At 39.0% G+C, this 20938-nt stretch overlaps 1 protein-coding gene across 11 annotated transcripts in view; it reads right to left on the minus strand.

The window, feature by feature from the left end:
• Window positions 1–617: 617 nt before the first annotated feature.
• DMD (dystrophin) overlaps window positions 618–20938 on the minus strand; it is a 2122179-nt gene continuing 2101858 nt past the window's right edge. For 9 of the 11 annotated variants that reach the window (XM_074323908.2, XM_074323912.2, XM_074323913.2 and 6 more), the window contains 2 exons: window positions 17151–17243; window positions 3009–3124 (listed from right to left, as the gene is read on the minus strand). In XM_074323908.2, the coding sequence (XP_074180009.2) occupies window positions 3027–3124; window positions 17151–17243 (191 nt within the window). In that variant the 3' untranslated portion in view covers window positions 3009–3026. Of the gene's footprint in view, window positions 3125–8142; window positions 8175–17150; window positions 17244–20938 lie in introns of all 11 variants that reach the window. The other 2 variants (XM_074323910.2, XM_074323914.2) reach the window with 2 other exon arrangements.

The raw sequence follows: 20938 nt of genomic DNA on the forward strand, positions 1-20938 counted from the left end.
CATAAACAGACTCATAGATAAAGAACAAAATGAGGTTGCCAGATGGGAGAGGGTTTGGAGGGGATGGGTGAAAAAGAAGGGATTAAGAAGTACAAATTGCCAGTAACAAAAGGCACAGGGATGTAAAGCATAAGGAATATAGTCAACAATATTGTAATAACTATGGTGCCAGGTGGGTACTAGACTTATCAGGGTGATCACTTCGTAAGGCACATATAAATCTCTAATCACTATGCTGTACACCATAAAATATAATATTGTATGTCAACTGTAATTGAATAAAAAATTATTAAAAAATGAGAAAGCATTTTATATATTGAAATGGAAAAATCCATTTCAATATAAGAATGGATCTTTTGAATCTTAAGTTTTACAAAACAAGGCATATATTTAGATGCATAGGCTATCTTCTATGTAATAAAAGGAAAACACAGGAATATATGTTGGTAATTATTTATATAACAAAGATACTTTGGAAGGACACCTAAGAAATAATATTTACTCATAGGGCAGTGAAGATGATGTGGGAATAGGGTGTTGAGGCCTTTTCACTGTTTGCCTTTCTAGATTTTTCAACCATATGAATCACCTATTAAAATAAAAAGAATACTGCAGTCAACTTTTTTTGTAACATAACTGCGTGCTTTATTGAGATACACAGTAAAGCAGTAATATAATACAATAGTAAGGCATATATTTGGTGAAGTCTGATATGTTGTGAAAATGCAGTAAAACTGAAGTTTAAAAAAATAATTAGTAAATGTTACAGTGTTGGTGTTAAAACACAATGTATTATGATACTCAAGTAAGAACCCAGTACCTGAAAACAATGACATAACATGCCATGTGATGTTTATGCTTCAGTTACATTGATTATGATTTACAGTTTAATACTCGGTGGTTATAAAGAACACAAAATAACGTCCAAATTATGCTTAAAACGTAGCAATAAAGCTTTCGATTTTTATTCATATATTTTGACAGACTCACTCCAGAACTAATGTCTAAAAGATAAAACAAAAGATTAAAACAAAATTATGCACTCTACTTATCTGATTTTAGAATGAAACTTAAACTTCTTAGTAGGAAGTAAAGGAACCCCTTGTTTTAAATCGTGGTTCAAAAAAAAAGTCCTCAAAGAAAAAGTCCAGAGTCACATAAAGGAAGAAATGCAAGACTGAAACCAAATCTTCATGTAATTTGTTACCTTAGAGCTCTGGGTTTTCTTTGGGAAGTTAAAAAAGGGAAAAGAAAATGGAGGAAAATGTTCACACAATGGACAAGTGGTGAAGCTGTGAAATCAGGTGTGCACAATTATTAGGAACACCCCAAAACCAAAGTGAGGTAGAAATAGCATGAGAAGCCATGTTTGATGTTAATTATCATTAATAAAATAATGGACAAAACCCACTCTCCAAAAGTTAATTACACTTGATGTAAGAGGTAACAGATTTGCAAAACAATAGGTCACATGGTGATTTCTATTGAATGATTTTTAAAAATCACACTAATAAGATGAAATGAAAGAGTAAAGCTTTTTCCTACCAGTTAGTCCTCTTGAGTTTTTCTCCTTTTTTTTGAACAGTTTGTTTGTTCACATACTTAACCTGCCTAATCCACCACAAAGGGTTTGGCGTACCTTTTGGAACATTTGAATCAATTTTGCATTCCCACTTACAAACCTGTGTGGAATTACTTGTAGAGAAATGTAAAGGAGGGAAGCAGAGTTCATGAAATTCTGGGTGGATATTTAACAGTATCACAGTGTGGTGGGGCTACTGTCTTACATTTCCCAAGGGTTGTTTGAAATGAAGTCTTGTGGCATTTTAAAAACTCACTGTGATGGGGGGAAAAAAACCTTAAAAAAAACAAAGAAAAACTAAGACACCCAACTTCTGATTGACTGTGAGAAGAGGGAAGAATTATTTCATTGTAATTATAAAGATCTCTATGGTTATGAACATTCACCCAATCCTTTGGCCATTCAAGAGTGGCCTACTCCTTCAGAGGCCTCCTTGTCTCTGGGAGTTACAATCCCTTCTGATGCTCTGACTACCACTGAAGCATCATTAAATCTAAATCGTGGCATGGCCGACAGCAGGAAGCTCAGTATATCAAGCAATGGATTTTTGTGACATAATAAGTCCTGTGTACTCATTCATATGTTTCTTTTGAAAAAATTCGATACTCTACTTGTCAGTGGAAACTTTAAAGAAATACCTGAAGCCTCAGACAATGTTTTAGTGTGGTAGTTTCCCTCTGGCTTCAGGCTCCAGGGAAAAGTCATTCCAGACCAAGCGGGTAAGCCTGGATGACCAGAAGCAATTTCTTTCCAATAGCAAGTGTCAGGAACACTTGAACAAGAAATTGCAAAGGTCTCTTTAAATTTATATTTATCTATATACCTATAGTATCTATATACTTATAGACATATAGATGTATAACATGAAAACCCACAGCTAGTTCCATTCAGTCAACAAGTCCAAAAAGAGCAATGTGAAGTCATTTGGTGGTGTTAGAGGAAGTCCTATCTTTAATATGCAAGAAAAGAAAAGCCATGAATTTCATGTGGATATCACTCTAAAAGGATGCAAAACAATGCGCTGCCTCAAAGTGTGTGTGTGTGTGTGTGTGTGTGTGTGTGTGTGTGCGTTTGTTTTTAGGGGTTTTTATAAACAACTTTTTTTTTTATAAAGCACACTTTAGTTTACAATCTTTCTTTATAACTGTTATAAATTTTTAAACAACCCAAAATGCGTTCCATATAAAGAAATGGCAAGTTATTTAGCTATCAAGATTTTACATGTAGTTTTTCTTATAACTTTTTTTTGTACAATTGCATAGACGTGTAAAACCTGCCATTGTTAACAAAACAATAACAGACTTAGAAACTACTGAAATCTACAGTATAGTACCACTACCCTTCACAAAAATATAGATTTTTTTCTTGTAAACTCTTACTGTCTAATCCTCTTTGTTGTATGAATATTATAAAAACCATGCGGGAATCAGGAGTTGTAAAACATTTATTCTGCTCCTTCTTCATCTGTCATGACGGAAACTAAGGACTCCATCGCTCGGCCCAAATCATCTGCCAAGTGGAAAAGGCTTCCTACATTGTGTCCTGGAAAACAAGGAGAAAGAAAAACTTCACACAAGGTGCAGGTATCATCTCCCTGCCTTTTTGCCATTTGGGAAACCATTCCCCATTTCTTGGTGAGGACAACACAGAAGCTGCACTGAGGGGAGACGCAACAGGGTTTGGTTTTCACCAGTTTCCAGGACGGAGTGAAGCCTTGTTAATGAAGCCATTCCACATTGTTAGTATCAGCTTACTATTGGATCAGGCTATTGGTGTCATTTAAATGGGAAAATGACCAAGAGTGCACTCATCTTCCCAATGTCAATATAGATGAAAAGGATTCCATGGATAACCACAAGATTCCTGGCATCACAGGTATATTTCATGATGGGATCACCTTTCCACCTTGTTGCCGGAGATTATTTGCTCTGTACTCGGAATAACATGTTTTACTATCAAAAAGCCACCACCATAACAATCACTGCCACCACTGCCACTCTAATTGCCATCACAGTTATCACCATGACTACCATCACCACGACACGAAACCTTCCTTTCAAGGCTATTTCATGCTGTTGGCTCACTTCTCAGGCTCTGGTGGAGGTGACTACAGTAGTACCTCGGTTTTCGAACGTCTTGGTTGACGAACATGTAAACCCGGAAGTAAATGCTTTGGTTTTCGAACATGCCTCGGAAGTTGAACATGTCACGTGGCTTCCGCTGAGTGTAAGGTCCTGAGACCTAGCTGTCGGCTGTTTTGGGACGTTTCAGAACTCCAACGGTCTTCCGGAATGGATTACGTTCGAAAACCGATGTACCACTGTATTTGCTTTCTGCTTTTACTTTGGTTGGAAAATAAACTCCTGAATGGACCTTTTGGTACACTATTAACATTTGAATAAGGAAGCTTGAGGATAAAAAGCACTTTTCATTCCAAATTACTCTAGAGACTAATTATAATATGACCCACATGTGTAGCATGGATTTAGGTATCCTGCGAGTCCATTTTTGATCTTCTAAATGAGCGTTAACTATCAGAAAAGCCTTTTAATAATAATGTGACATGTCCTAGCATTAATCCCCCAGCATGGAGCACAAAAGCAGGCCAACGTCCCTGGGTACTTTGTGGCAAAATTCAGATCTAGTGGGAGATAATTAGAAACATACTGTATGGCTCTGCCTTTTCATATACGTCCCATATTTTTATATGACTAATTTTAATTCTTGGACATTAGTAAATCACTCCACTATTCCAGCACTGCCTATGGAACTAAAAATGCTTTAGTAGGCTATTACTACGTTGCCATGAATCAACTTTACAGATTCCCATAATCATAGTTAAAGTCCCTATAAAAATTAAAGGTAGACAAGGGCAGGTATTCTGTTCTAATATTTATTTCAAGAGACATATCGTTTTTATTTATATGAGAGAGCGGATCTGAAGAGGATTCACAAGCAGGCACTTAAACAGTGATGGCACCAGATCTAATTAAGACATTAAAAGTTTACTGACATTCAGCCGTTTATATTAAGGTGACCAAGTTTGTACATCTCTTTCAGCTTTATTAGTGCAAAGAGATTCAGTGAGTACTAATTATGTTTTTAAAAAGCACTTTGGATTTGGGTTGAGACTGCAAATACAGAAACTTTTAACAAAGGATGTGTGCCAGTTGTTTGGCAGCCCTCAGTGGAAGTGAGGGTTTGGTTTTTCTAAACCATAAAAACTGTAGGAAGACATAGTGGGTTCTTTGCTGCTCCTTACAGCTACGAGCACAAATATGTAACTGCTGCCACCAGGTTACAGGGCTTCCCTTGTATCTGTATTTGACTGCCCAGCACCCCTGGGAAAGCTGCACAATTATTCATGAATGACTGAAAATGGTTGGACTAGCTGTACATTTTTAATTACTTGCAATCTCAATAGCAATTAATGAGGCCAGTAAAAACAAAACCTAAGACTTACAACCTGATACCTCAATATAATTCCAACTATTTGTCATTACCCCCATCTGACTACAGTATAGTTCACCCGGTAGTTAGAAAGTGTATTACAAAACATAAAGCGGAGAAGAACTCATTTTCCCCCCCACGGGCTTACTGATAATAATCAAAACGTGTCTATTTTAGTTAGACTGTGTGCTACGGCATGTGGATTGCAGTTCTAAAGATAATAAAGTCAATGGATTTATAGATTACAGCAGGTCCTCGGATACTATCGTTTTGTTATAATGTTGATGAGATGCCATAGGAACCTAACTCTTGTTAATATCAATTAACCCATAGTAAAAGTGGTCTTGTTATGTTGGTTCACGTCAAGTCTCAGAACTTATCGATAACGTTAAATGAGGACTTACTGTATATAATCAAGTGGTGCTGCTACTCCTTGAAATGGTGTCCAGTTACTACTTGAATGGAAAACTCTTGAGTCTCTCAAGAGGCATACGTGCTAGGGGTATCTGCTATTTAAAAAGTTACCAGGTAAAATAGAGGTTCATTACTCTTACTATAACACACACACTCCCACGAAATGTTAGGTGGCCTTTAGCCTGTTTAGGCTGCTCACGTTCACAAATGACCTCACGGCTGTCCCTATGCTAGAAAAATGAATGTTCAGTCACCATATCTCTATTATGCAAAGCTTTGCTTGCTTTATTTACAATTACCTGTTTCATCAGAATAATGCTTCCGGTGTATTTTTCATGGAGGTTTTTATTAGAGCCAGAAAGAAAATTCTATCTCTGACAAAATACTGCCCCAAAGAATCATATACCTCAACCCGCTGGAGGCATAAAAGTGCACTGTGATATGGGGACAGAAAATAGCTTTGTACTCTGATTCTGCTGTCCATGTGTGTAAGACAGAACATTACTGAGGTCCTTCATTTTATATGACAGATGTTCCTAAAGTCAAAATTAAAATCTTATACTACGAGTGCAAGAGGCATTGAAAAGCAGGCAGGGTTCAGGCACCTGCAATCAGTTTCAGGCACGGGTTGATGAAGATATGCGCCTACAGAAAGCATTCATTTAATCCATTCTTAAGCAATGATTGTTGAACACAAAGGCGCCGTGCATTGAGCATTAGGGCACTTGTATGTTTTTGCAAGTTGGTACCAACTGCAACACGCATTTAGTCTCACATGCCACCACTGCCTGAGGGAACTGTGTTCTGCAGTGATTGGAACTGAGACTCACTGGCAGTGATCCAAGACCTCAATAGCAATCTGGCCCTGTATTTTAAAAAAAATACAATTCTCAAATAAATGGGGAGCATTTAATTGGCCAGAGCCAAGCCAGAATAGTGCAGTGAAATTTGCTTATATTCTCTATAATTTAACCTTTGGAAAAAAAAAATATCTGGCCTACTGTACATTTGGGGTATTTTCACAGCATGAAAAATATCACTATTATTTTGATTCTCTGGCTTTCTGGAAACTTATCTGACTATAATACATCTTAGGTCATAAAGTTTCTAAATGCCTATATGACTTCAATGGTATGTGCTCATCTTTTCTAAAATTCATTCATGAGAGAAACATGTTCAGGGTGGGCAAAACTATGGTGCAACTTTTTACAAGTTAAAATTCATTTTAAGGGGCACTTACCATAACAATGAACTCAAGAAGTCTCACATAAGAAGTATACAAGCCAGGCAAACCTTCAAGAGCATTCAATGCTTCAACAATTCGGGTTTCCTCAGTGTCTCCTCCCAGCCTACCACTCCCTCCCTGGGACCCCACTGCCCCAAGCCTTGGCAGGGAGCGCTGGTGTAGATACAACACACTTGAAGGATCATTCAATTCATTAGACTTGCATGGCATGGTGTTGGCAGAATTTCCAGTATGACTCCTGATGTTTAAATGAATCCATGGCTACTCTTGTCCATCCTGTTGTTAAGGACCCAGAACCTTCTCATATAAGGACTCTCCACCCATCCAACCTGTGTCCCAGATTAATACATGCTATTGCCGCTCATGAGAGAGCTTTCCTCCTTGCGTCCTTCGCACTAAACTCTTGGTAAGGACAATCTTTTTTACTTTGGGATGTCACTTAACACTTTGTCATCCAATAGTGATTTGATTAGGTAATTCAAAGTTCAGACAATACTGACGGTAGAAGTATGAAGCAGCTCTCACTGGCACACCCTGAACCACATTCGGTTATAACGCTGTACCTTCCCCTTTTAACCCATAAGGAAGCATTCAAAAAACCTCTCAAGACTCCAACATTCAATTTTCTTCCCTAATGGGTTCATGTTCTATCTGGCTTCAAATGCCAAATTTAAAAAAGCATCCTCTAACGGGCATGTTGAGATGACGTAAGCCTTTCAAACCATTTTATAAACTGGCAGTAAAGCCTAAGAGTTAAGAATGGGGCGCTGGAGCCAGACTGCCCAGATTCAAATCCTCTGTCACCTTGGACACCCGGCTGCCCCTTTCACTGACTGAGTTTCCTCATCTGTAAAATGGGGTTAATAAGAATACCTACCTCATGTCATGAAGATTACATAATGAAAAAGACGGCAAGTACTTAGAACAGTGCTTGGCACACAGTGAGTGCTCCAAAAATATTAGCTAAAGTGGGGAAAGAAAGAGTGTAGAAACCAGGGAAAAAGAAAACAAAATGAAATGAAGTCATCCCACAAAAATGAAAACCAAGGGCCCTGGCGCAAAATGTTAGGGTCATTGAAGTGGAAAGAAGCTTTATGACTCATCAATTATGTTCAAGGCTAAATTTATTTTGAAGATGTTGTTTGGGTTGTAAATGGCAACAGATGATGAACTGCAGGATGCCAACCCAGGGACTACAAAGAGTTGCGATTTTAAAGAGATTCCTGCTCCCCCAACCCTTGGTCCTGTCGTCATGGTGATGACAGTGGCAGTGAACATTTGAGGAATGTTCCTCATGAGCTGCAAGTGGAGAGATGACTACTGTCCTTACATGATGACACGTGTAATACATACATGCGCGTGCACGCCCACAATTCTCACACAAACGCCAAACATAGAAAGCAGGATGAGACAGACAGAAGCCATGGCTGTGAGCCTGAATCTCACTAACCTCTCTCATTGGCTTCCCAGGGGTATTTCTTCCTTTAATAATAGAGAGAGGAAGAGGCAGAAATATCAGAAAGGAAAAAAAAATCATGCATATAAATACAGTTTCATACCAATTTGCTTCTTTTACCAAACAAATGTTGAGATGACAATTCATTTATTCCCTTCTGAAAAAAGAAAAAAAAAAAAGAAAAAAAAAAGAAAAACAGAAACAAAAATAACCCAAAAGACACATCTAGTCAAATAACTTTACATACACTTAAATCAGTGTAAACAGATAACATGATCCAGGAGACATCACTCATTGAATCCATGGAGATTACGTGGTAAAACTGGATGAAAGCTGGCACAGTATATAAATCTGACAAATCGAACATTTTCAAGGGCAACTGTAGAATCTCAAGCTTAATGTCCCCAAATCTGAGAAACTCTTTACTCTGGACTTGACAATCTACACACCAAAACATTAACAGCAGTTGCCTCTGTATGCCAAAAGTGTGCACCCCAAATGCAACGTAGAATGTCACAGAGTCCAGACTCTATCCTCTTGGAAGAATTTGTTCTATCTGGTAGAAGCTGAGTATGCCCACGATGGGATTGGGGGCATTTGAGGAAACAGAAAGAAAAAAAGGGGGAGGAAAGAAGTCCTACTCATGGGCAAGCCCCAGGGCCAGATCCAGGAAGAAGCCTTCAACTTTCTCCTTGCAATTCAACAGGTACAGGTATCAGGAGCCTTGAGAGTCAATGGCCAAAAATCCACGGGCGTTTGCTTTATGGCATCCTACATCTGTATGCACGTATTCATTCTTGAAGAGCAGGTTCCAATGAGGACTTTTTAATAATATTTATAATTGGACAGAAAATCATGGCTCTCTGGCCATACTTAGCATGCCCTGGCCATTCAATTTTCTTTTCTCTCCTGGGTCTTCCAAATGAAATTTTGGTTTTCAAACTTTGACTTTCGCAATGGGACATTTCCTAAAACCACCTTCTATGAAATCCCAGTGTTTAGAGCCAATCAAAGCAGAACTGTGAGAGATGCTGCACATCATCACGCCCACCCCACCAACACCACCATGCTCAGGGGCTCCAAGAAAACGAAAACTCCTTGAAACCATTTGAGAACTACTGGTCGAGAGTGAGGAAGTATGGAGCTGTATTATTCCAACAGAAATCTTTCAAAACTCAAGTTTAGGGTCTAAACTTCTAGTGTACATTTAAAGGTTCTTTAAGTGTGGCTTTTCCTTCCTCTCGAATTTTCCTAAGTGAGTCTGAAATCTCTTAGGAGTACGAAAACTACACGTTTAACCACGTCAGCATGGTCAAGGTATTCACGACCCACCTCAACCCAGGGAAAAGAGAGAAAAATGGGTGCTGGCTCCTCAGTTGGGGTGTTCCCAGTGGTAGGCCCGTATCAGATGACAGGAAGAAGGGAAGGAGGAGAACATCATTTTATTTTTGTTGGTTCCAATGAATGTCAGCATGAATTCTACATCCATTTCTTTTGATTCCTTTGACTTCATAGTTCTACTACCTGGTACTAATTCTCTTCCCTTCCCTCCTGGAGGGCAGGGCCCACATGTTGCTTACCCACCTTTCTATCCCCAACACCTGGTATTGTACCTTGACTAGTGTTTCCATGCGGGAATTCCCGCCTGTTCTCAGGAATTTCTTCCGCTTTCCTGTTCCCGAATTCCGAGAAAAGTTGGTCAGGAAATCAGGGAAATCGGCTCCTTGAACTCAGGTGGTTAGTCATATCAGCCATCACTTTGTGGAAACGATTCATTGTGGAGAACAGAAAACAGTTTATATCTCGGGATTCGGGAAAGGGAAAGCGAAAAAAATTCCTGAGAATGGGCGGGAATTCCCCGCCTGGAACCCCTAACCTTGACACTATGGGTATCTGATAAATGTTGGCTGAACGGAATTAGTAAGGCAGCCGCTAGGCCATGGCCTCAAGTCCTTAGTGTTTCAGGCAACTGGGCCCTGCTTGCTACCCTCCAGCCTGGATGCCAAGGGCTGGGAACTTGTTCTGGATTGTAACTTTGGTCTATTTTTATAACTTCAGAACTTTAGGAAGGACAGTGATGTTAGAAAGCAATATGATTTAGTTTCAGAATATAATTACGGTTCCTAGAATGACAAAGGTTGCCTATCTTGATTAACTCTATATGAGCTCATTCCAATGTGCTCATTCATAAGCATAGTACAAAAGGAAGATACTTTTTGTTTAAAAGTTAAAACAAATAATGTTTTCTACAGTATTAGGAAGTTCTACACTGAGGAAACAGGCTGACTGGTTGCAATTAAGAAGATTCTTTATCAATAAATAAATACAAGTACCAGATAAAGGTTTTATTTCACAGATACATTCTTTGGAAGTGAGTTTCCTTAGACATTCACTTAGGGTGTCCATCTGGCAGTGTGGTATGTTGTCAGGAAATGAATCAAGAGAAAAGGGAAGTGTGTTGGGGAGTCCTAAGTCTAAATAAAGAGCTTGGTCAGGGCTGGAGAAGTCGAGTTTTTCAGGCAGCATGACTTGAGATGATTGGTTGTAATTATTTCAGAGTCAGAATCACAGGACATTACTGTTTCTGGGTACGGTTAGCTTCTTTATCACACTTCATTGACCATTTAAAAAGGTTTAGAGTGAGTCCCTTGCTGTACTTTATACTCAAACATGCTGGATCTCTGGTGAACATGGATATAAATGCACAGGTAAATTCAAATGCAGTTTTATTGAGCTGAAAGCTGATCAGCACCGAAGCCTGTGTAATGAGCTAGAATGGACAAGAAAATAATAGTGTAAAGCAGGGACTGGCTAACTTCCTCTGTAAAGGGCCAGATAGTAAATATTTTAGCCTTTGCAGGCCACGCAGTTTCTGTAGCAACTATTCTACTCTGCCACAGCTACCCGGCCCTTGTAGTGGGAAAGCAACCACAGACAATATGCTAATGAATGGGTATGGCTGTGTTCCAATAAAAATGTATTTACAAAAACAGGCTGTGGACCAGATCTGACCCATGGACTGTAGTTTGCTGGCCCCTACTGTAAAGGAATAAGAGCGCAAATCCTTTATGGAAGCAGATAGGAAACAGAACGGTGCCTGAAACGGGGGCCATGATGCTTCCATCTGCCTTGGTTCTTTATGTGGCTCTTCCATCAAAGAAGCACAGATAAGACTTGAATTCTAAAGGATGGCAGGTTTTGCACAGCTGTTGGTTTGGTCATTTAGAGGTATTTAACAGAATGTATGTGGGCTTATTTAGAAGGGTTGTATGAGAGGGAGAGGCTGGTGTGGGCTGTTGGGGATAAAATTAATGTGGTACAAGTTAGCAGGTAAGAGATCACACGGGCAGCAGAAATACCTGCATAGCGCTGCTAACTGCTTTCTGAATTGTCTTACTGCACTAAGAGTTTATTTTGGATCCCGTCATTTATTAATCTATGTACTGTGGCACCTCACTTTTAGAGAACCCAATACCATACCACTGACTCAGGAAGCATTTCTTTCGTGAATGTTCACACGTATAAAAATACCTTTGTTAGACTGCTAGATGATCAGAGACATAGGGACAAATCGCTTACAGAGTTTATTTTTAAATTATGTTTGTTGTTCATTCTACCCATGTAGTGTTCCTATAGAATAATCGTGAAGATTTAGAAGGTGTCTTGCAGTAGATAATGATTTTTATTACAGTGGAACTCAACTTCTACATATACTTTTAGACAGATGGACAGATTATAGATAGATAAATAGACAGATTAGATAGAAATTGGCCAACATTCCGTGTTTAATTTACAGCGAGCCACTCAAATTCCCCAAGTGGCTGTGAACAGCTAACTATATCTAGAGATTAATCAGGAAAGATATAAACACAAAGCTAAATGTGTACACATTCACACCTTGAACGTCGTAAAGTTTATATTGGCTATTATGCAGGATAGTTTGGCCATCAGTTTATTACTAAATGGAGAAGCAGGCAACCCCTTCATTAATTTGGATAATGGTTTAGCAAGGCCTTCGAGATAAGATCAGAAGGCTAATTTAACTTGCTGAATGGCCATGAACCAGGCACTTCAGTTCTTTGGGCTTCCAGGTACTTTTAGTGAAAATGAAAGATGAAGATTAGCTGATACCTTAAGACTTGAGCTGTAAGTTGAAACTGTGGTGGTAGGAGTGGTAGAGGGGTGGTAGTGAGAGGGGGGAACAAACAAGTTGTAAAAATTTAAAGTACACAATAACTCCCCTGTCTATATACTTTACATGTGTGGACAACATAGTATTTTTTTTTTTTTTTTAAAAGGTGTTTTCCTCTGTGTGCAATTATCTAGCAGGGTTAAGTAAACCATGAGGTGGTATTTAAGAGCACATTTCCAGTAAATGTGAGACCTCTGGCTCTGACATCTGTTGTGAGTTACTCAAACAGCTGTCCGAAACAGCTGTAGCCATCGTGAACTTCATTTTTTGGTAACACAACAGGAACACGGACGGCAGACTTAGAATGAAAGTATAATGTCTTCCAATGACATTAACAAGGTCTTGGCAGAAACTTCCATGGTAGAAATTCTAAAATTTACAATTTTTACAAAAGATATCCACCTGGGTAAGGAAGCCTGAGATCAGTAGTTTTAAACCACTGGATCAGAAAATCAATGCAGTGGGTCACAACCAGCAGTTTATTTTTCAATAAATAAAACAGAACAACAGTGTGAATTATATGCAGCATGGAAAGTACTGCTTCTTGAAACTTTTGCTTCTGATCTTTGTATATACGTCGTACATGTGACTATATATAAATATATGTGTGGTGTATAGACATGGTGGGTGTATACACATATGTATGTGTATATACATACACATATAATTTATTTTGTATTTTGACTGCACTCCCTACTACGGATAATGGTCAAAGAAGGTCAAAAGCCACTATTTGGGACATCAAAGAGGCTACAGTGACCTTTTAAGGCCCTTTCATTTAGGAGAGTCTGTAATCCTGAGAACGTAAGATTCTCTGTTTAATCTCAACCTAACATACCTACTAACTGGTAAGATGTTCCCATTAAACCCTAACATATGTGTGTGTGTGTGTGTGTATATATATATACACACACACACACACACATATACAGAGGGTGACAAAAAATGTATACATGTCTTAAGAAAGGAAAAAAACTATATTACATTTGTTAATACTCAGTATATACCGGTAACAAAAGATGAATACAAGTCATGTGTATACATTTTTTGGCACCCCCAGTATATTCTCCATTCTTTCAAAATAAAAACAAAATACTTTTTGTTAGAAATGAGGCACCCAAAAATCCACTTTTTGGAGTATGTTGATAATTAGCTAATTTTTAAAATGAGACTTTTTATCCATTTGAATTTGGTGGGGGAAAGAGGTGTGATAGTGTGATTTATAATAAGCAACACATACCATATTTTGCCGAGTATAATGCACACCCACGTTTTTGGTCCAAACTTTCAGGGGAAAAAAAAAAATCTTTCATTTTAATTTTTTAATTCAAATTTTTATTTGTTTACATTTATGTACTTGTTTTTTTGTATTTTAAAGGAATTTTAGCACTTATTTTGCTAACATATTATGGTACAAGAAATTTTATGTAGCAAATAATTACAAAATACAAGAACAGATACAAGAAATTTTATGTACTGGTAACAAATTTATGATATTTATGCATCACCGATTATCGTATTCCAGGGTATTATTTTGCATACAGATATCGTTATTGATTTCTAGAGTTAAACTTTTAACTCATAAGCATAAATAAAAGAATTAAAAACACTTATATAGATACGGAATTTGTACTACTCATGTATAATGTGCACCCTTACTTTTCCCTCACAAATTTGGGCCAAAAATGTGCATTATACACAGCAAAATACGGTATTTGGTTTTTGTCCTTTCCTGTGAGGAGAGGCATCAAGGTGACTTTTGTTATGTTAATGAGCACCGAAAGATGGGGGCTGGTTGCCAGTGGAGCCAACTATGGGATTAGAGGGTTGGAACTTTCAGTCCTCACACCCAGACCTCCAGGGCTAGGAGAGGGACTGAAGGCTGAGTTCAATCACCAATAGCCAGTGAGTTCATCAATCATGCCTATCTATGTGATGACGCCTCCATAAAAACCCAAATGGAGGGGGTCCAGAGAGCTTTTGGATTAGTGAACCCACGGGGATTTGTGGAGAGTGGTGCTCCACAGAAGCTATGTATCCCTTCCCCATGCGTCTCTTCCTTCTGGCTATTCCTGAGTTATATATATCCTTTTATAATACACAGGTAACTAGTAAGTAAACTGTTTCCTGAGTTCTGTGACCCACTCTCCAAAGTTCATCTAACCCAAAGGAGAGGATCATTCGAACCTCCAATCACAGCTAGTGGGTCAGAAGCACAGGTGACAACCTAGACTTGAGAATAGCACCTGAAGTTGGGGACAGTCTTGTGGGCTGAGTCCTTAAGCTGTGGGATCTGATGCTATCTCCAGGTGGACAGTGTCAGAATTAAGTGGAATGGGTAGGATTCCCAGCTGTTGTCCAAGAATTGCTTGCTGGTTTGGGGAAAACCCCCACACATTGGAATTGGGTGCAGAATCATAAAAAGGAGTAATAATAAGGCCTAATTTGGCAGGAAGTAGCAAGAAAAGAAAAAATGTCAAGGTCATAGCATCATAGAAAGATCAGGCAGATCTAGCAACTTATCTCCTCTCTTGTGATATATTTTTCTGATTGCGTTTTCTTCAGGAAAATGATTTTAATTCTCAGGCCACCACGGTACTACTACTGAATAAGCAGGAACTTAGTTACTGGAATTGGTATCACATAAAGCCTCCTTATCCCCTATTTGAGAACTCAAATTAGCACTCAGGGGACGATACTGCTTCCATGAGCACTAATTTCGTAAACACGATGCAGGCAGCCTGAATAGTTTCCCAAGTTTCCACAGACGTAAGTAAATCAGTATCATCCAAGTAGCATCAGAGATGCTAACTGCCAAATACTGTATCAGAGGAAGCATGTTTCTAGTCTTGCAGGCGGCTACTTTCACACCCATGTGGTGTCTAGCTTCAAGGACTCTAAAAAGGGGATGCAGGGAGAGGGTGAAACAGATTTCACCTTCAAGACAATTAGGATGGACCAGAGGCCCAGTACAAAAAGGCTGCCTGGGGGAAGCAGAGCCACGAGCCCTGCTGTAGCCTCTTCTCTGTTACATTCCAGTTGTTTAGATGTGAAAGAAATGCCCAGGCACCAACAAGTAGCCACTCACTTCCCACAGAGCTTTCAGTTCAAGGGGCTGGGATGAGACAGTGTCCGTGACCTTCAAGGGAAAGCTTGGAGACAATGAAATGTGTGCTATACGTGGGCCCCAAAGTCCTGGCCCTACTAGTAGCTGCGTGATTGTGTAGAAGACACTTGTTTGGCCGGTGGCTAACCCCCTATTTATCCAAAAGCATGCTTCTAGGATTCATTTGTGTCATTCCCATCTCCATTACAGCAATAATATGACTGTACTGTGATTTGAACTTCTTTGGAAGTCTACATCCACGACTGACCATACACACCTCGAAGGCAAGGAACCTGGCATTTCTTCTTTGCATCCCTAACCCTCCACTGACAGGCTAAAAGTGAAAGCATGTGATTTCTGGCAAAGAGGCATATGATCTTCTCATGATAAATCAAGGCATCTAGGAAGAGGAGACAGCTAAGATAGTCCTTATGGGGATGCAGGTGGTGGGTGTGGGGTGGAGGGTGGGTGGAAGACAGATAAGATCTTTATCTGTTAGAATCAACACCTCAGAGGTGCTCGGTGGTGCAAAGATGGCTGCTGCAGACATTTAAAATTAACTTCCCCTGATGGTTCCTTAGCAACACTCTATAAGAACATTAATGCTTTTAATGTGCACTGCACAACGTTTACTCATACATCAAATAGCTAGGAAATGGCCGTTGTTAACTGACACTGAACAAAAAGGTAGGCAAAACAGCGGGCTCAAACCACCCTCCTCATTGCCCTTCTGAGGAGGAACAAACAGCCAGATTCTCGGCGGCCCTTCCCTCCAGGGCTGCCCACGAGGAGGCCCAGTCACTGGCCACAAAGCCGTGTGCTTTCCCTGTTTGGCTTCTCTAGGCTTTCCTCTGTTTGCAAACAGGTGCTTGCAGCCATTCTTTCTATTCACCGAAGGGATGTGGGTCATTGACTTTGTTTTATGTCAGGGAAATTAACTTAAATAAAAACTCCAAAACATTAACAACAGCGGCACAGTACCTCCTTGGGTAAGGCAAAACATCTGAAGCTCATACTGCCTGGTGGGAAACTTTGGTGGGGTTTTGTAGGAGGGGCAAAGTACACAGGGTCCAAATGATGGGGAGAAATAAAGGCGTTCATAAGGTTAATGTCTTTCTTTGTGAAGATTGTATTCTATCTACGGAAGTCAAAAAATTAACAGACTAGTATATAAAGATCTAATTGTGCCTGTATTTCAATGATGGGATGATTCCATTTTTAAACATGAAGGGTATCAGATCAGATTGCAAGTCAGAGTCTCCCCTCCTCCCCACACTATGCATGTCCTGGACCTCGCTGTATCGGGCAGTAACTGTGTGTCCCTGGCAGAAGCACCATCAGGGCATTCATTTCGTTGTCTGTAAAAATCACATCATAATTCCTCTTAAGTAAAAGCTATCTCATAATGAACTCTTCAGACTGAAGAGCAAAGCAAGTAAAATACTTTAGAAATGTAAGTTACTATGCTTATTTCTAGAAACATCTTGATTACACAGATAATCGAATTCAACCAGAATCCAAGGCCAGAAAATTCATTCATCCAAACCAGAAAATCACATTTAAACATCAAATCTCAGAATGATCGCAAATTGGCATTCTGTCAGCACGTGGTTATTGAAACATGGAAAATACAAACTAGCTGGGTATGAAAATGAGTGGCCTAACTCTACTAAGTCCGAGTTACTTCTCGGTAGTGGAGCTTACCTCTCGAACTAGGGAAGGAGTTGTTGAGTTGTTCCATCACTTCCTCTAACCCTGTGCTTGTGTCCTGGGGAGGACTGAGAAGATCTTCCTCACCTTAATGAAAGCAAACACAAATAACGGTAAATTACACTTAAGGAAAAAATTAGAGGTACTAGAGACAGGGTCCACAATTGCATTTAAAAATCCATGATAAATTCATTTCCACTTGCTCATAAATAACGTAAATAAAAATAACTCTTCAAACTTAATAATTAGGGAGCAACTCCTTAAAGGGAAGAATTCCGTGCAGAGATTTGTGTGTCATTATCTTTGGAGAAGAAAACTGTGTATGTATTTAGAAGTTAAGATAAAGTTGACGTAAGTTTCTTATGCCCTATGAACCAATGAGAAACATTTTTCTTTGTACTAAAAAATTATTACTGAAAAAGACACTTGCAAAACAACACATCAGAAAATAGGACTGTGACATTTTGCATTTATGAAAGTAAAAATGGAGTGAAGACACTGAGGTATTTTTCCCACTCTTTCCTTTGACATTTCACCAAAAATACAAACAAAACTCAAGTGTCTTTAAGGTCCAATATAATAGGGAGAAATAGAAGTTGTATGTGACCTAAATAGGTGATGAAATATTAATGTTCTAAGGACTATGGATATGGGGTACACTGGGGAGTTACATTCCTTTACTCTTTGCTACATGGCACTACTTTATCATAATAATGTTTTTGGAGGCTAATAAGGGGAAATATTATTTTAATTTTTGAGAATTTGTGAGGAGAGAATGATGATTTTGGTAGGAAAGGAATTTAGGGATGGATGGTCTTCATCTGGGAATGGGAGTCTCCTTGTAGGTTTTGTCTCTGTTAAAAAAATACACCTTAAATAGCATTTCAGTAAGGGAGAAATTTCTTAAGTGCAAATGAAATTATTTTAAACTTCGACAGTCCCTGGAAACTAATTTTTCATAGCATTCAATCTTCTAATAGTGAGAATCACCTCTTTTCAATTTCAATTTGTTCAGCACATTGTCGCTTCCATCTAAAAGACCTTGCTTCAGCAAATCAACAATAATGAACATATTTAAGGACAACCTCAGGTTCACATCTGATTTGGACATGACTGGAGAGCCAGTGATTTAATGACTTACATACGCTTGTCATTTCCTTTGGTCTATGCCAGTTGGATTTTCATCTCTGATTATAATCCTGCATTTATTATTAAGTTTTCACCCTTGTTTTTTAAGGACAAGCTTAATGAATCCTTGGCAATACTCACTATTAAGACAAAATCATATCCTAGGTGGACGTGAGGCTGCATACCATTATTAGAATGGAGGGCTGAGGACCTGGGGTAGACAGAAAACCTTTGCTTCTGTGAGTCTCATGGTAGCATATCATAGGAAACCTCTCAGAAATACTAAGGACAGGAAATGAATGCTGAAGAATTAAGGCCACAAGGTGGAAAAGGAATTTACAATATCATCCATCCATCCATCCATCCATCTATCTATCTAATCTATCTATCTCTATCTTCCCTCCCCACACCCCTTCCTGGTTTATACTTATGCCTTTGGAAATTAAAAAAATGAAATTCAGCATCTTTCCTTTCTTTTTTCCTATGAGTTTAAACTACCATTAGCTGGTGAGGATGGAATACTCACTGCCAGGAGGAACAGGACCCCGACAACTGCAGGGTTCATTCCATCTTTTTGTTCCATGACCAATGCCAATTTTTGCCCAACTGGGGAACACGAGGCATTTTTCATGGCACCAAGTCCACTTTAGTGGTAGTATGTCTTATAGAATAAATCCGAACCAACAGAGACACTTATGAGCAATGTATTATTATTTCTGACAGTTTAATTACATTATACCAGAGCTCAGGAACTCAATTGTACTGTGTTAAGATTCAGGTCCTGTTCAATGAAGTGACTGGCATTCACTCCCTGAATTATTTCTAGGATCAAATTATAAAGTATAAACCTAACGATGTCAGCCAAGTCCATGTTTATACATAAACCATCATCTGTAAGTCTCAAATATAACTGTGCAAGTACAAATGTAAACTTGGCTTATATGTTGTAACGGAAAACTTTCACGGCAACGATAAATGCATCCATGTAAATATTTTTGAGTGCCTATTACATCCTAGTTCGCACATACACAAGTAAAATATAATCTTGTCTTCTTCTTTTCTCAAGATTTTCTCAGCAAGTAAAAAAAATGCTTTGGGTTTAACTAATCTTCTTTTAAGAATCAAAATCAGATTTATCACATATATGCATGAGTAGAGGTGAATCAACACACTGAAAAATGCTTAATGCCTGGTATTTTCTGTGTCAAATTATACTGGAAAAGTTAAAACAGCTACATGATGCCTGAAATTACAGTAATACCATGGGACGATTCAATACTGAGCCAGATTTTAAATGTCATAAAAAAAGAAAAACACCCATAAAAATGTTAAACCAGTATGATTAGTTTATTTATTCAATTATTTATCAAAAGTCAACTGTATGCCAGGCACTGTTCTCAGTGCTGGGGTTACAGCAATAAACAACCCAAAAGCCCTGTCTCCACAGAACTGACATTCTTATGCAGGCACACAGGCCAAACAGATACACAAGTAAATTGTAAAGGTATGTCAGGTGGTGGTAAACATTCAGAAGAGAGGGGTGACAAGGGGCAGTGAGAAAGAATCTTCAGAAAGGGGAGTCTTGGAAGCCCTCATCGAGGAGGTGCAGTTGAGCAAAAACCTTAAGGACCTAAGGGTGGGAACCATGTCGACAGTGGAGGGAAGAACATATCAGAGGGAAGAGCATATGCCGAGCTGGAGAGGCGAGTGTGATTGGCTTCCTCAAAAAAAAGCAAGGTCAGTGTACCCAGAGCAGAGTGACCAAGACTTGGAGGGGGAGTCCTTCCCTGGCCTAGGAATTTGGACTTGGTCATGTGATCTGCTTTGGGCAATGGCATGTTAGCATACATGGCCTAAGTAGAGGTTCGTAATGACCTTGGATGGCTGGGCTTGCCCTCTTGTGCTGATGTGCCATAGGGAGCACATGGCCGAGTTAGCCTGCTAATCCAAGGAGGAGAGGAGACATGTGGAACAGACGAACCCCACCACAACCTGGAGTCAAGGCTAGCTGAGCTCCATCTAAACTCCAGCCAACCAACAGACACATGAATGAGAAATATGTAACCTGAGAATTTTGTGATTATTTTTGTTACACAGCAACACCTAACTGTTTTAAGGCATCAAACCAGCAAGAATCCAATACTTATGGATCATACACTGATATGTAGTTACAATATAATGGGCAACCCAAAAATGTTCCTGAGTAACGATACCTGTGACCACACCTCTCTACACACACACACACACACACACACACACACACACACACACACACACAAATCATTTATGCAAAATACTTATTGAGTCCCAACTGTGCACCCTAGGAACTTGGCCAGCCCTCATCCTATTTCACTGATTCATTGCCCTCTGAAACAGTATATTGCTAATGGTCAAGGGATTGCAAACTTAGCTAAAGGCAATTCTTTAGCATTAATACTTCAGTTTGATTCTACTCCAAGGTGATTCCCACAAACATGCATAAAAATCCTCTCAATTATTAGCTATAGCTCTCATGGCTTGTCTGAAGTTGGTCCAAAAAAATGACTGAAACATTGAAGAAATGAATGTTTCAAAATAAGGAAAGAACAAAGTTAAAATATGTCAGCATAACATGATAGACACTGCAGAAGTGAAGAAAAAAGTGAAATGACTCA

This window comes from Rhinolophus sinicus, chromosome 18, assembly GCF_057876585.1.
Source record: "Rhinolophus sinicus isolate RSI-liver-muscle chromosome 18, RSI-T2T, whole genome shotgun sequence".
Classification (NCBI taxonomy): Eukaryota; Metazoa; Chordata; class Mammalia; order Chiroptera; family Rhinolophidae; genus Rhinolophus; species Rhinolophus sinicus.